This window comes from Chiloscyllium plagiosum, unplaced genomic scaffold (genome assembly GCF_037043375.1).
Source record: "Chiloscyllium plagiosum isolate Xiang-an unplaced genomic scaffold, Cpla_swu_hap1 HiC_scaffold_48, whole genome shotgun sequence".
NCBI lineage: Eukaryota > Metazoa > Chordata > Chondrichthyes > Orectolobiformes > Hemiscylliidae > Chiloscyllium > Chiloscyllium plagiosum.
Window position 1 is genome coordinate 16587532 of NW_028270186.1, and position 14525 is coordinate 16602056.

The following is a 14525-nucleotide window of genomic DNA, read 5'->3' on the forward strand; positions in this document are numbered from 1 at the left end:
GGTGCCGCTGCAGTATACACTGCACTCACTTGGAGGTTTTTAAAAATTTATTAAACTGACCTGCAATCTAACGCAACAGCTCCATCAGTACAATACAACACAATACAGACCCATTTCTCTTAAATATATATCTGCAATATTACAATATAAATGTACATACAAATGAGAGGTACCTTTTAATTGCAATGATTAAAAAATATTTACCTGGAATGTGATTAAAAATATGTACCAGAAGCTACACAATTTTAATACATTTGTTTGTATATAAAACACAAGTGCACAAAGTAACCCTCAAAATCATTTGTCTGAAACCTGATGATTGCTTCTAGATTCAGAACCTCATAGATATACTGGGAAAACAACCGTGTTTTGAACAAGCACTAGTCTGATTTTGGCTGAATTATTGGCACTTACATTTCTTGCTAGACTCTTTGGTAAAACAGAGTTTTTATAAATTACTTCTGATGTAGTTTTAGACAGTGTGCTTTTTAATGCAAGCAACAGTGAAACACTGCAGACTAACAGAAGAGGGAAGGATCAGCAAGAGACAGACAGAATCAGATCAAAAGCAAAGGTGAGATAAGAAAGTAACTGGATGTGCCTCATCACATTCTAGTTCTACTTTCATCTGTGAGAGTCGTGATAGGCTATCATGCAGGATTTGCATTTTTGCATTTTCTTGGTTTCCATCCTTCCTGTCAGTTGCTGAACTCAGCTTCTTGCACCCCATCTGGCTGGCCATTCTTTAGTGAGGCTGTTTGAGCGTGGGACTTTACTGCAGAGGTATATCGCATCCTCACACTCACTCAAAGCAGTCAGGAGATGAAACACCCGGGTGAATTTCTGATTCCCCTTCCCAGAGAATTGAGGCTGATTGTAGCAATCCCACCACATAGCCCACCTGAAGCCAGCTTGCACAGGACAAAGTGGAGATGGAACATGCAACTTCTCGGTTTGTGTCAGAACTAGAACTTCTCTTGGTTGTACCAACACCCACGAAAGACAAGGAGAGCAGGTATGCATGTTTACAATTTGCGTGCTGCAGGTGGACTTGGCACATGCTGCAGAAAATCTGATTAAAAAGATGCAAGATTTGATCATGGTCTACACACCTGCCCTCACCAAGGAGTACACTGCATGCATGACGAAAAGATGGCAAAAGTCTTCAGAGAAACATATCAGACAGCAAGTGACCATCCAAGGTGATTATCAAGTGCTAGTTCCTCACAAACACCCAGGTGCTTTCTCGCACGAGGGTTTAAGTCAGCGATGACTTCAGACAGGAGTTCAAATTTCCCTTGTTGGGAGCAAGAGATGAAGGGACACAAGTCAAGGATCAGTGCAGTATTTTAGCCCTCTCTCTGGCCTGGGTTACAGCAGCAAGGTTGAATCCAGCTTCTCTCCCCTCTCACAAACAATATATTTGCCTCTTTCGAGCTAGCAGTCCACCAAAACCACTCAAATTAAACTGGAGCTCTTACTGCAGCTAGGTTTCCTCTTTCAGAACAGTTCAGTAATGGCAGTCAGAGAAACAACTGTCAAAAGCTCACCAGAAATTAGAAGATCAAATCATTCTGCAAAACAAATGCTCTCCATGACCAGCCTGAGGCATTAATGAACTCTGGGTCCATCTCCGGTTATTTCTCATTTAAAAGATTGCACTTTAATTCATGCATCAGGGGCTCTTCTTCTTCAAGCAAGCACACTGTAAGCATTTCAGAGGGGAAGAGTGTCAAACATGACGAAGGCCAGGTAAGGGAGATAGATCCTACCCTGAAGGACATCAGCAAGTCACTTGGGTATTTAACAATAACCCGGCCAATTCCAGGGTTTATTTCACTTGCAAAATACCAAGCTTCTGACCTGCTCTTGTAACCACAATACTTAAATGACGAGCCCAGTTCGGTTTCTGCTCAATAATAACCCACAGGACAACATTTGACAGGATTCAGCGGTGGCAATGGCATGGTAATTGGCTATCACTTGTGTGGTAAAAATACTTTACATTTAGCAACTCAAGCCCAACTTTAACTGAAGCACATGGTAGTGTGTAGGTTTAGGCTTCTCTGAAAGATGAATCAATACGTTGTAGTATTCAGTGATACAAACCAGGTGCATGCCCTTAAGTCCAAATACATCGAGCTGGGTAGTTCCAGGATCTTCTCTCAAAGAAAGTCAAGTACAGGATACAGCATTTGATGAAAACACTTGCTCCAACATCATCGTGTTATACATGCTCTCCGTGTAATGGAAGAGGTGAATGTGAATTTAGGTAGCTTGTCAGTTCATGTGCTACTCTAGAGAACGCAAGCCTGATAATCTTGAACAACATTTCAATGCAGCAGGAAAGGAGTGTTGCACCTTCGCAGTTGTCATCAAACAGAGGTGCCCATCCATTCTCCAAAGTTGATGCAAAAGATCTTGGATGTGGGTTAATTCTGAAGAGCTGTGAGATTGCTCGCTTAGGTTTTGGCCAAGTTTTACCCCTCAAAAAGATATGCTCATAGTCACTTCATGTTTTTACCAGATATTTCTCCACATGGATCAGCTGGTATTTTTAAAACCGAATCAGTAACTACATTTCAAAGGTGCCTCACAGTCCGTGAAGCTTGTTAATTGCTTCTGAGGTGACAAAATTAATGCAATCTCCTTCCTTCCTAGGGGAACTTCCAAGCCATGTTTATTCACCTTCCCTTTCCAGACACCCATGATGCTGAGAACAGCATCAACTCTGAAGGCTTGCACCAGCCCTGTCAGACAGATCATAAACGAAGATCCAGAGGGTTTGGATCAGGCAGTCTAGCCAATAGAAGTTTGGACACAACAATTTTTAAAGAGTTCTTGTCAAGGGATAATGTGTGCTAATCATTCAGCTCCATCCAAAAGGAACACAAGATACATCTCGGGTCCAGATTACTGAATGTAATGAACTCGTGGCCCAAAGATCCTACCTCATGCTTGACCTTTCCTTATCTCTTAAGAATTGATTGGCAGTCATGCAGAATTTCAAACCAGCTGAATCAGGAATTCAGTTCTGGACAGAAGGTGAATAAATATGAAAGCACTGGTTGGAGTATGAACAGTGCCTGGTCAGTGGCAAAGAGCCTCTCCTGCAAGGGTTGTGCAGAAATCATTACATCTCAAAACTGATTTTTAAAACAATTTCCCCTCTGGTTCCCTGAATGCACTGGTTATTGTGATGTTTGGTTCCCCCATTGCATTTAGTTTAAGAATCCACCAAGCAGCCCTGAAGAGAGCCTCACCAGACCACAAAGGATACTACTGCAGAGATCTCTCCGTCCTTAGCTCAATAATATCTCATGTCCCGAAAGTTAGCAGAGCTGGGGAGTCGACAGTGGCTGTGTTGGTGACTTGCAGTTCAAGCCACATTATTGACATCTGGTCAGGTAAAAACCACAGATCATAAACCACACAACTATCCAGGCTGACAAGCCAGTCCAGTACTGAGGGCATAGCTGCAAAGTTGGACATCCTAGCTTCTGGATGAAACAGTGAACAGCGGCCACATCCTGCTCTCTCAGGTGGGATGTCAAAGGTCTGTCAGCACTACTGCAAAAATAAAAAGGAGATTCCACCCCTGCTTACCACTTGCTGTCCAGACTCAATAATTACTGCCCATCCAACTTCATCAAAGCAGATTATCCAATCCTTCGCACGTTACAGTTTGCAGGATCTTGCTGAGTGAGCATCAGTCTGCTGCGTTGCCAGCCTTACACCACTGACTATGCTTGAAAAGCACTTTAATGGGTGTAAAGTACTTTCATGTATCCTGAGATAGTAAAAATCCCTGCAGAGACACAAGACTTTTCCTCCTTCTTAAATGAAGACTTTGCGTGGACTGAAAGGCTTGCAAGCTAACAACCAGAAACTCAAGAGAATTCATCAATCAGGGCTTTACTATAAATAGCATTCATCTTAGTGTGGGGGTGAAAAACAATTTTAAAAAGAACTGTGGTATATTCACATTCAATATTGCTTTAACACATCTGCATTCTGTAGTCTTCAAGTAACTGCAGTAGACCTCGTTGTCCATGGGAGAGAGTGATAATAAACCTTTTTGTCTATTATACTGCAACTGATTAAAACTGTAACCCTTCCAAGTCTAAAAATCAGAGAAAGAGTTCTATCTGAGAAATTAGTCACGGTTAGTCATCTTAGCATTACATATGCCAGTCTTTTCCTGGTGCACAAAGTCTACAAAAATAACAAAGTCCTTTCTCCAACCCATCCCAAACCCACTTTGTAACAAATTAGTTTGTCCAGCAAATGGATGGCCATAGCTCCAGCCAGGCACTAGCACAGTACATTCGCAGCTTACTGAAGTGGTGTGGCTTTGGACACACAAGAGCCAAATCCCCTTGCCAATTCTCTTAGGCTAGACACCATCATCCCTCTCAGGACTGTCTTCTTCGCTTTGTGGTTTACTTCTGCTGGTACCTGACAACAACAATTAGGGAAAAAAAAAGTCAACCTTTCATCAAAGATACCCCAAGTGAGTTTTGAGATGTCATGCAGCTTATTTGACAGTGACTCAGAGCCCAGAGGATAAGCATCTCAGATCTTTTCTCTCTTTTGCTCCATTTTTCCTTTCTTTCTTCGAAATCCAACTGGCCTTAGGGGTACGCTACAGTGTTCTCTTAGTGGAGAGCAACGTATAACAGCTTGCCATCATTGACTTTCAGCACTCCCCAGATGCTCAGCCTTCCCCCTCACTAGTTAAATTACAGTGGACAATGAATATGAAGGATGGATCAAGAGAGTACAAATAAGACGGTATTGTTATTTCAGACTAGAATTTGTTCCTCAAATAAGACTGAAAAAAACTGCTCTAATTCTGGTGCCAATGGCTTCACAACTACTTCTAGTATTTACACATGCACTTCCTATAGCGGTCTCTTCCTTTCAACACTGCCTCTAGTGCTTGACAGCCTCTCCACACGTTTCCATTTTCATAGCAATCTTGTGTCAAATAAAGATAGTCATATAGTGTGACAATACATCTACTTTCTGAAGTGAAAAGCCCCAGTTTTCAATCTTTCCTCGTAAGTCCCAATTCACGAAAGTGGGTTTAGCTTCCCACTCTTTTCTGCACTGACTCCCCAACACCACAATTGTGGCAATGTTACAGCACTTGAGAAGGCCATCAGGTCAGTCACATCTGTGCCAGCTGTCAGCCTTGGGCCACTTCCCTACCTTTTCCTCATGAGATTAAATTCTTTAAATTTTAAACCAATATCCCCTCTTTCTCTAACCATGCCCCTGAGTCTGCCCCCACTCATGGAGGTTTTCTCTCACCACCTATCCAGTCAAGCCCCCTCAGAATCTTCAATGTTTCAATAGGTTCAGCTCTCATTTTTTTAAACTCTAATGAATGAAGGCCTGACCTGTTTAGCCAATCTTCTTAAGTCAACCCTTCATTCCGAATCAGCCTCTTTTGATCAGCCTCCAAACTATGAAGGCCATTGCATCAAAACAAATCACTCACTTCTGGAGGAGTTTTGGTCTTTGAGCAACTTTGCTTGACTGCTGGGAATCACTTTGAGTTCAAATGTATCTGGCGACAGTGAAGAATTGTGTATTCTCGAGGCCATAATCGCATTTAAATACTGCAGCCGAGTAACCTGAAGGGAAACAAAACAGAGTCTGTCCATGCCCTTTCTTAACAGTGGCAGGTAGAGGTGCAAAGTTAGTACATTGCTCCAATTAATACTTGCAATGCAAACTCCATTCCAAAAAGATGCAGACTTCATACAGAATTCAAAAACAAAGAGCTCCACACTAATGTCCCTGTTTTGAGCCAGAAGACTTGGATACAAGTCCTCACTATTCCTATATAGTGTGTCATAATGTATAAGACGACACCGTTTAAAACCATCTATAACTCTACAAGTGGAATGTATGTAAAATGAGAAAGAACTCCTCAGACAGGGGAGTTTGACCAGAAATCTGACTTGTTTCACTGCTATTAGATGACAACTGACCATCTCCGTCTCTCCATCAAACTCCATTATATAACCACAACATTTTCCACTTTTGTTTCATTCAGTACTTTTCCCTTTTCCTTATCTTTCCTAGCTGCAACATTACCTTGAGAACCTGAAGGTCGTTTAGTGCTCTCACAGTGTAATCAGGGCAGTACATGGAAAGGTTTGCACTTTCCCCAGATTCCAGGAGATCCTTGGAGAACAGGTCTCGCCGACTCCACTTCACATTCGAGACTGGTGACTGGTGGACTGAGAAAAACAGAGTTAAATGAGCACTACAGTTGTGAACAGCAGAGAAGCTAAAGAAGTCCTGTAACAACTTCAACAAGCAGACAAGCCCTTTGCTCTCGACAATGCACAGCAAGTTAAGAAAAGGTGTCATGGAACCAGAGTGCAGAAGTCAAATGGGCCATGCATGCAGACGAAATTTAATTCCACTTTAAAATAAAATATTCAAGATTATCTTTATCTTTCCATTCTAAACAACACTGCATTTATAATTGATGTCGGTCAATTGCAGTGTAAAAATGTCACACACCTGGTGTGCTTAGCTATCAGTGACAGCATTTCATAGACAAGAGATAAAATGTCCACAAGCAATGGATCTGCAGAGTTAAATACAATTATAGTTAGCCAGGAGAATGAGCTCTAAAAACACAGGCACTGGAAATAATGTTGCAGATTATACAGCTCAGACCATCATTCCATCAAACACTCTCAGGACAGGTATACTGCTGAGTTAGATAGAGCAATGAATCCACTGCACCACCCCCATAAAACACACAAAGGACGGGAAGAAACGTTAACTCTGGTTTCCTCTTCACAGGTGCTGCCAGACCTGCGGAGTTTCTCCAGCAATTCCCATTTCTGTTTCAGGTACAACACAGGGTAAGGATTCAGTGTAAACTTTCCTCGACTGTTTAAAACTGAAAAAGTAAAGCTTCCTCGACACTGTCGCAACCAAACACTCCCTCAGTGCTTTTAAACCGCAAGTAAAGCTGCCTCCACAATGTCCCCATTAACAGCTCCCAGGACAGGGACAGCACAGGATTGGACACAGTACATTTCCCTAGACTCTACTAAATTGAAAGTAAAGCTCCCATCAAACACTCCCATACACGGACAGCATGGGGTTAGGTAGAGTAAAGCTTCCTCTGGTTTTTTAAACTGAAGGTAAAGTTTCCTGAACATTGGCCCGAGCAAACTCTCCATGGTCAGCAAGGAGTTAGACTCAGTAAGACTTCGTCTACTTTTTTAAAGTTACAGCAAAGGTCCTACTATTTCTTTGAAACTGAAAGTAAAACAGCCTCAAGGCTGACCTCATGAAACATCCATAGGACAGGGACAGCACAGGGTTAGAGACAAAGTTCTCTCTACACTGTTCCCATCAAACACAGGGTTAAGTGGCAAGTCAAGCAACCTCTACTCTTCAGCTGAAATAAAAGCTCTGTCCACATTGTTCCCATCAAACAACCCCAAGGACAGGGACAGCACACGTTTAGATACAGAGTAAAGCTGCCTCTACTCCTTTAATTTGAAACTAAAGCGACTTTGACATTGTTCCCATCAAACACTGCGAAGTCAGGTACAGTGGAAAGCAGTAATGCTGCCTCCACACTGTCCATATCAAACACTCCCAGGACAGGAACCACAGAGAGCTAAATATAGAGTAATACCCCCTCTGCTCCTTTCATCTGCAGGTGAAGCTGCCTCTACACTGACCCCAACACTGCCAGGACATTTGCTATTAGATACAGAGCAAAGCTCTCTCCTTGGTGCCTACATCAAGGACAGGTACACCACAGCACCTTGCACTCCCATTCTTATCCCTTCCAACAACTATCTCCATCCTCTTGCTAACACTGCAAAGAATCAATGTGGATAACAACTCTTAAACACATTCAAGCTGTTTGCATACACATCAGTGAAATGCGAAGTAAAGTTTGCCAGGACTGTGGAGAACAAATAGAAATAAGCAAAGCATAAATTCCTACCAGAGGATGGGGTAGTTAGTGCAGAGACACCATAGTAGGTAAAGGCTCCGTTTTCGAACTTCAAACCCTCTTTACCAATCTCCACCTCCACTCGTCCCTGTTTTCAAGAGCAGATTTACAATGCGTTGTTACTGATTGTAACAAGAATGCAACAACACTTTGCATAACACAGCACTACCTGTCAAGGCAGATGTTGACATAAGACACATCTGAAGAATAAAAGCAAGAGAAATATTGAAAAAGGTTCCATGGTGTTAACAAGTAAAAAGATTGCAATATTACTAACATGAGCCATGTCACAGAACAACCATGCTGAGTCATCAGGATTCAGCTATGTATCTTCACCAACAAAGTCTGTAATATGCTCTACTGTTGACAAATATTTGAGATGTTTTGTTGCGTCAGAACTGCTGCAGCCAATTTACACACAGCACGTTCCCACAATCAGCACTGCAGTAAGAACCATATCAACTCTTTCTAAGTCACATTGTTTTGCATGTGCATATCAACCAGGACACTGGGAGAATGACTTTGTTTTTCTTTGAAATAGTGCCTTGGGACAGAAGCAAATAAGAGCAGGATTCGGCCATTTGGCCCCTCCAGTCCTTTCCAGAACAAGTCAGGATCCTTCAGGGCTGCCTCACCAATCTACCTACAGTGAATGGTTCATGTGAAAGATGGCATCCCCAAAAGGTGAAGCAGTGCATTCAAGTGTCAGGCCAGTTTTTGCACTGACACCTCTGAACAGAGTGGCAGCATGACAGTACAGTAAAGTGGGCAGACAGAGTCTGACTTTATACTTCAGGCAAAGTTCTCCACAGGCATTGTAAATATCAGAGCCCAAAGTTTTCAATGCAGAGTCCCTGCACCTCTGTTGCCCTTCCCCCCAAGTGTTACGAGTCCTCTGATGAACAGTAACATTTTCATTATTATTAACAATAATTTATCACAGTTGTAATGATCGCCATTAGCTTTAGATTTCAGGTTTTGTCAATTCACCAAATTTAAATGTCTGACAAGTCGGATTTGAATCTGTAATCCCAACGCATTCACCTGGGCTTCTGGATCTCGAGTGCAGTGATATTAGTACTACTTCACCATCTGCTCCTTGGGTCTCCTCTTAGCTTTCCTCCCCTCTTCTATTCATGCAACCTTCTATTCCCTTTACTCACAGCTACCTGTCCAGTTTCCCTTGAAATGTATCCAGATGACTCGGGTGAAGGGGCACTCCCAAGTGAAAGTCAAAAGGTAGGGATTTCGTGTCCAGGAGAAGCATCAGAATGAACACGTACCTGCAACACCAGAATGAAGTAGTCAACTGGCTGATTCCGCTGGTACAGGTAATGCTCCGGAGCCATCTTGTGATTTTCGTTGAACTTCACCTCCTGGTTGACACTGGGGTGTTTGAGTAGATGGAGAAGAACGCTCTCAGAGACCCGCGAGGGGCTGAATAACTCCACTTCTGCAAACACAACCTGCGGTCGTTATAGCAGTATAGCAACAAGCTCAAAAGTAACCCGCTCAGATACGCTATCGTACCGGAGTGATGTAGTTCAGAGTAGCTGAAAGTTAATGTAGTTGGGATTCTTTCCTTGGGGGCAAGGTGGAGAGTGGTGTGAAGAAAACAGACTCTGATTTTATAATCCCACATGAACACCCAAAGGCAGGCCCTGGACTCTTTCTCCATCAGTAAATGGCTCATTACGCATGTTAGTATTTAAATACAAAATCACATTGGCACAGTGTGAATACATCAACGTTGCTGCTATTATTCAGGACTTCTGCATTAACGTGGGAGCAAGATCACACAATATACTTTCTTTAGTACGTACATAATTCATTCCTTACCCCAGTTCCCACTCAGTTATAGCCACCTTCCCTCTAGTACTACACTCTAGGGTTAACCCGTCCCAGTGCTCCCTAGAAACACACAGAGTCCAAATTCAGCCAAGCAAGATTTCAGTCTTAAAACTGTCAGCCAACATTAGATTGTACTCTAAATTTCAGTGCAGCACTGACCTCCCCTAACCACTTTCACCAAGCTAAAAACAAGAGTCTGTCAACTTAGTAGCTTCAAACTCACGGTTTTCTCTCTCTTCAGAAAAACATTGCACATTACAAGACACATTTTGGAGAGGAACCAAAGACACTTAGCCTCTACCATCCCTCTCACAACCCCAGCCTTTTCCCAGCAGTAACTGTCTCCCTACCTCTGGATAAGAAACGCTGAGTTGCTAGTAAAAGCTGGGGTGAAATCTTTCCCTTTAGATCGATATCAGGCACCTTAAAAAACGAGACATCTTCCTTCTTGCGTTCAATAGAAGTGCTGATGGGAGCAGGCTTTTTCTTCACCTTATTCTCCACTGTGAAAGGAACAGGAAATTTGAAAAAACAACTGTCATCTCTGATTGAGATTCTTTGAGTCACTTACAATTGGCTTAAATTCAATCCTCCGCCACCATCTCAGCAAAGTAGCACAGGTCAATCCCCATTTGAAATGTAAATCATTCTTCGAGTGAGACTGCAACGAAAAAAGCATCATGAAGCTCACTTGCATCTTCCAGCATGTGCCGGAAGACTACTCTCCATGACTTAGATGATCAGTACTGAGGACGTTCTGCACTGTTGGAGATGCAATACCTGTACTGCAGAAGTACTGCATCAGAGGGGGAGGACTGAGGGAGCACAACATTCTTGGAAAAGCACAACAGTTGGGAACGAGATATTGTTAAAGAAACAACAAGAGGGATAGTCTTTGTACTCTAAAGGGTCTTTTCTCAGCTTTGATTTCTCATGTCTTTGCTGGGAAGAAATCAATATTACTGCATAGAGTGACAACGCTGTCTAACTGATTTCTGTGCCCTCCCTCAAGAAGTCTGAAGCTAGGTGGCGTTCTCTCAAAAGGCAGAACATTATTGAGCAGGTACAGTGATCAATTGCAAAGGCAAATGGCACTTTAGTCTCAATTGCTAATGGACTGGAATCAACAAAGTCAGGCTGCAAAACTACAGGGCTTTGATGAGACCACATCTGGAACAGCGAGTGCTGTCCACATTTAAGGAATGATAGACTTGCACTGAAATTGGTGTCGATGTTGTAACTATCAGCTATCATTCAAAACCAACGTGGTTCACCTGTCTTTTAAGAAACATTATGCTACCATTAGAAAGACATGACTGGTAGTTATTTAACCTGAGGGTCACAATGCTCAGGCGAGGGGAAGAGGTTGAAAAGGCGAGTCCCTCATGGTAATATCAGCCTGTGCAGGAAATGAAACTACTTTGTCGGCATTGCTCTGTATCACAAAGCAGCCATCCAGCCAACTGAGCTAACCAACTCCTGAGGCAATTAACAAAAATGATCGAGGAAAACCCTTTTTCACAAGTGGCCAGGATCGGAATATGCTACTGCAGAATGCAGGCTCAACTGGGGCTTTCTGGAAGGAACGATACAGTCATTTAGAGAGGAAAACCGTGCAGGATTACAGGGAGAAGACGGGGAATGACACACAGAGACAGGTAGTTTCAGAGAACCAGGGTCGTCATAGTGGGCCAAATGGTCGACCATTGCGCTGTAAAAATTAGGTGAAGAGTCTTCAAGGTAGTGGTTTCCCCTGCACCTTCTCGAGGGGAACGAGAGCAATAAATGGGTCTCTTGCCAGTAGCACCCATCTCCCATGAATGAACATCAATTTTTCTTTTATTTCACAACAAAGTAGCAGAAGGAAATTGATCCACCCTGTGCTTACAGCAAGTCCTTAATGGTGAATCAACACTAGTGTTACATTTTAATCACAGGTAAAGCAGCAAGTCATATTAATCACGTATATAACCTCGGTTAAATGGCACAAGTAGGGTGTGCTATAGAAAAGAATTTGGAAGGCACCAAAAGGCAAAAAATGTACTCTAATAGTCCAAGAACTGAGAAGTCATATACATGAGGAAAAGGTGCACAGAAGGGGGTTCCCGTTTGATTGAGTTCTTTAAGATCGTAGGTGATTTTGAGTGGGCTGATACAGGAAAATTTCCAAAAGCAGGCGATACCAGAATCAGCAGCCTTAAATCAATTATGTTCACAAAGAAATCCAATCGGGATTTCAAGACAAATGGTTGGAATGTGTCAACGCACAGGGAACATTTGAGGTCAACAGCAGAGATGCATTTAAAGGAAAGATAGATCAACAAGACAGACAGAAAAAGGATATGTTGACTGGGTGAGAAAAAGAGAGGGAGGGCATTTATGTGGAGCATAAACATTGGCACCAGGTTGCTAAAACAGAATGGTCAGTCCCTGTACCGAAATGCTGAATAATCCTTCTGAGAAGGGAATTGGTGAGACGACTCCGAATTGTAAAAGCCATCAGGCCTCTGACCAATGGAGTGCCACAAGGATCGGTGCTGGGTCCTCTACATTTTGTCATTTACATAAATGATTTGGATGCGAGAATAAGTATCACAGCCTCTAAGTTTGCAGATGACACCAAAATTAGAGGTGCAGTGGACAGCGAAGAGGGTTACCTCAGATCAGAACAGGATCTTGACCAACGGACCAAGGGGCTGAGAAGTGGTAGATGGAGTTTAATTTAGATAAATGCAAGGTGCTACATTTTGGGAAAGCAAATCTTAGCAGGACTCATACACTTAATGATAAGGTCCTAGGGAGTGTTGCTGAAGAGAGAGACCAGTTTCATAGCTCCTTGAAAGTGGAGTCGCAGGTAGATAGGATAGTGAAGAAGGCGTTTGATATGCTTTCCTTTATTGGTCAGAGTATTAAGTACAGGAGTAGGGAGGTCATGTTGCGGCTGTACAGGATGTTGGTTAGGCCACTGTTGGAATATTGTGTGCAATTCTGGTCTCCTTCCTATCGGAAAGATGTTGTGAAACTTGAAAGGGTTCAGAAAAGATTTACAAGGATGTTGCCAGGATTGGAGGATTTGAGCTACAGGGAGAGGCTGAACAGGCTGGGGCTGGTTTCCCTGGAGCGTTGGAGGCTGAGGGGTGACCTTATAGAGGATTATAAAATCATTAGGGGGCATGGATACGATAAATAGGCAAAGTCTTTTCCCTGGGTTCAGGGAGTCCAGAACTAGAGGGGCATAGGTTTAGGGTGAGAAGGGAAAGATACAAAAGAGACCTAAGGAGCAACTTTTTCACGCAGAGGGTGGTACGTGTATGGAATGAGCTGTCAGAGGAAGTGAAGGGGGCTGGTATAATTGCAACATTTAAGAGGCATTTGGATGGGTATATGAATAGGAAGGGTTTGGAGGGATATGGGCCGGGTGCTGGCAGGTGGGACTAGGTTGGATTGGGATATCTGGTCAGCGTGGACAGGTTGGACCGAAGGGTCTGTTTCCATGCTGTCCACCTCTATGACTGTAAACTCAAGTTTCAACTTACTATTATCTGATTCGTCGAGGATCTCAGATTTGATGATTTCTTCGATGACATCCCCAAGTGTCACTAAACCGAGTACCTCGTAGAAAGGATCACCATCTCCTTCATTGTTCACCTTCTGGACCATTGCCATTTGGGATTTGCCTCAAAACAACAACATGAACACAACACTGTCATAACCTCTGAACAAGTTTAGGTGATAAAACACAACAACCAAGTAAGCCAAACCAACTTGGATTCAAGCCTTTTTCAGAGGCTTACTTTCCTTGCTGCTTGCCCCCTCCCGCTCTGATGATCTGCAAGCATGAAAAAGCTAAGGGAGAGACTAAAATTAAAGGGCAGCGTTTACAAATTAAAGGTCTCCCATTCAAGAGGGGAGTAAAAGCAGAGTCACTAAATATTTTTAAAGCAGTTTCTGGACTGACAGGGGAGTCAAAGGTATTGGGGAGGAGGTTGCAAAGTGGAGTCAAGGGCACAATCAGATCAACCAACACGTTTACTTTGTTTCTTTATTCTTCAATCAGATGTGGGTGCCGCTGGAAAGGCCAGCATTCGTTGCCCATTCTCCAATTGTCCTTCACCAGAGTGGTTTACTGGACTATTTCAGAAGGCTGTAAAGAGTAAATTCTACTGCTGTGTGCCGGGAGTTGCATTCCCACTACATTTTCTCACTGGCTGCTCAGGCCTCCGAGGCACATGCACGCCACTGACTCCCGGAATTGGAAGTCAAATTGCATTCAGAGCGCCAACTCCAAATGCCGTGCATGGAACATCGGAGCAGCTGGCAGTTTGGAGGAAACACTGTTCTGGAATCATACGAGCCAGACCGATTAAGGGGGGCAAACTTCCCTCCCTAAACGGCATGAGTGATCCAGATGGGCTTTTATGACTACCCACAGTAAGTTGTTGTACCTTCTTCAAGACTAGTTTTATTCATTAAATTAACTAACTGAATTAATTTTCTGCCAGCCTCTGGATTACTCGTTCAGTCACATTACCAGCACTTTCTCTGAGTTTGTTTTATTGAGTGGTGGAACAGGTTCAAAGAGCCAAAAGCTCTACTACTAATTCACATCATCACATGGAAGCGGCGAATCTTACATCCCTGAAGTACAGCATTCAGGCCATCATGC

General features: G+C 43.0%; 1 protein-coding gene across 2 annotated transcripts in view; it reads right to left on the bottom strand.

Moving 5' to 3' along the window:
• The window catches only part of cnnm3 (cyclin and CBS domain divalent metal cation transport mediator 3), a 48452-nt gene that overhangs the window by 27275 nt on the left and 6652 nt on the right, over window positions 1-14525 (bottom strand). Inside the window, exons 2-8 of one of the 2 annotated variants that reach the window (XR_006309941.2) lie at window positions 13396-13536; window positions 10210-10362; window positions 9292-9461; window positions 8000-8096; window positions 6109-6254; window positions 5507-5642; window positions 4340-4458 (exon numbers count right to left, since the gene is read on the bottom strand). Coding sequence is in view for 1 of the 2 variants with exons in the window: in XM_043681599.2 (XP_043537534.2) it covers window positions 4397-4458; window positions 5507-5642; window positions 6109-6254; window positions 8000-8096; window positions 9292-9461; window positions 10210-10362; window positions 13396-13536 (905 nt within the window). In the remaining variant the exon portion in view is untranslated. Of the gene's footprint in view, window positions 1-29; window positions 4459-5506; window positions 5643-6108; window positions 6255-7999; window positions 8097-9291; window positions 9462-10209; window positions 10363-13395; window positions 13537-14525 lie in introns of those variants that run through there. The other variant, XM_043681599.2, reaches the window with a different exon arrangement.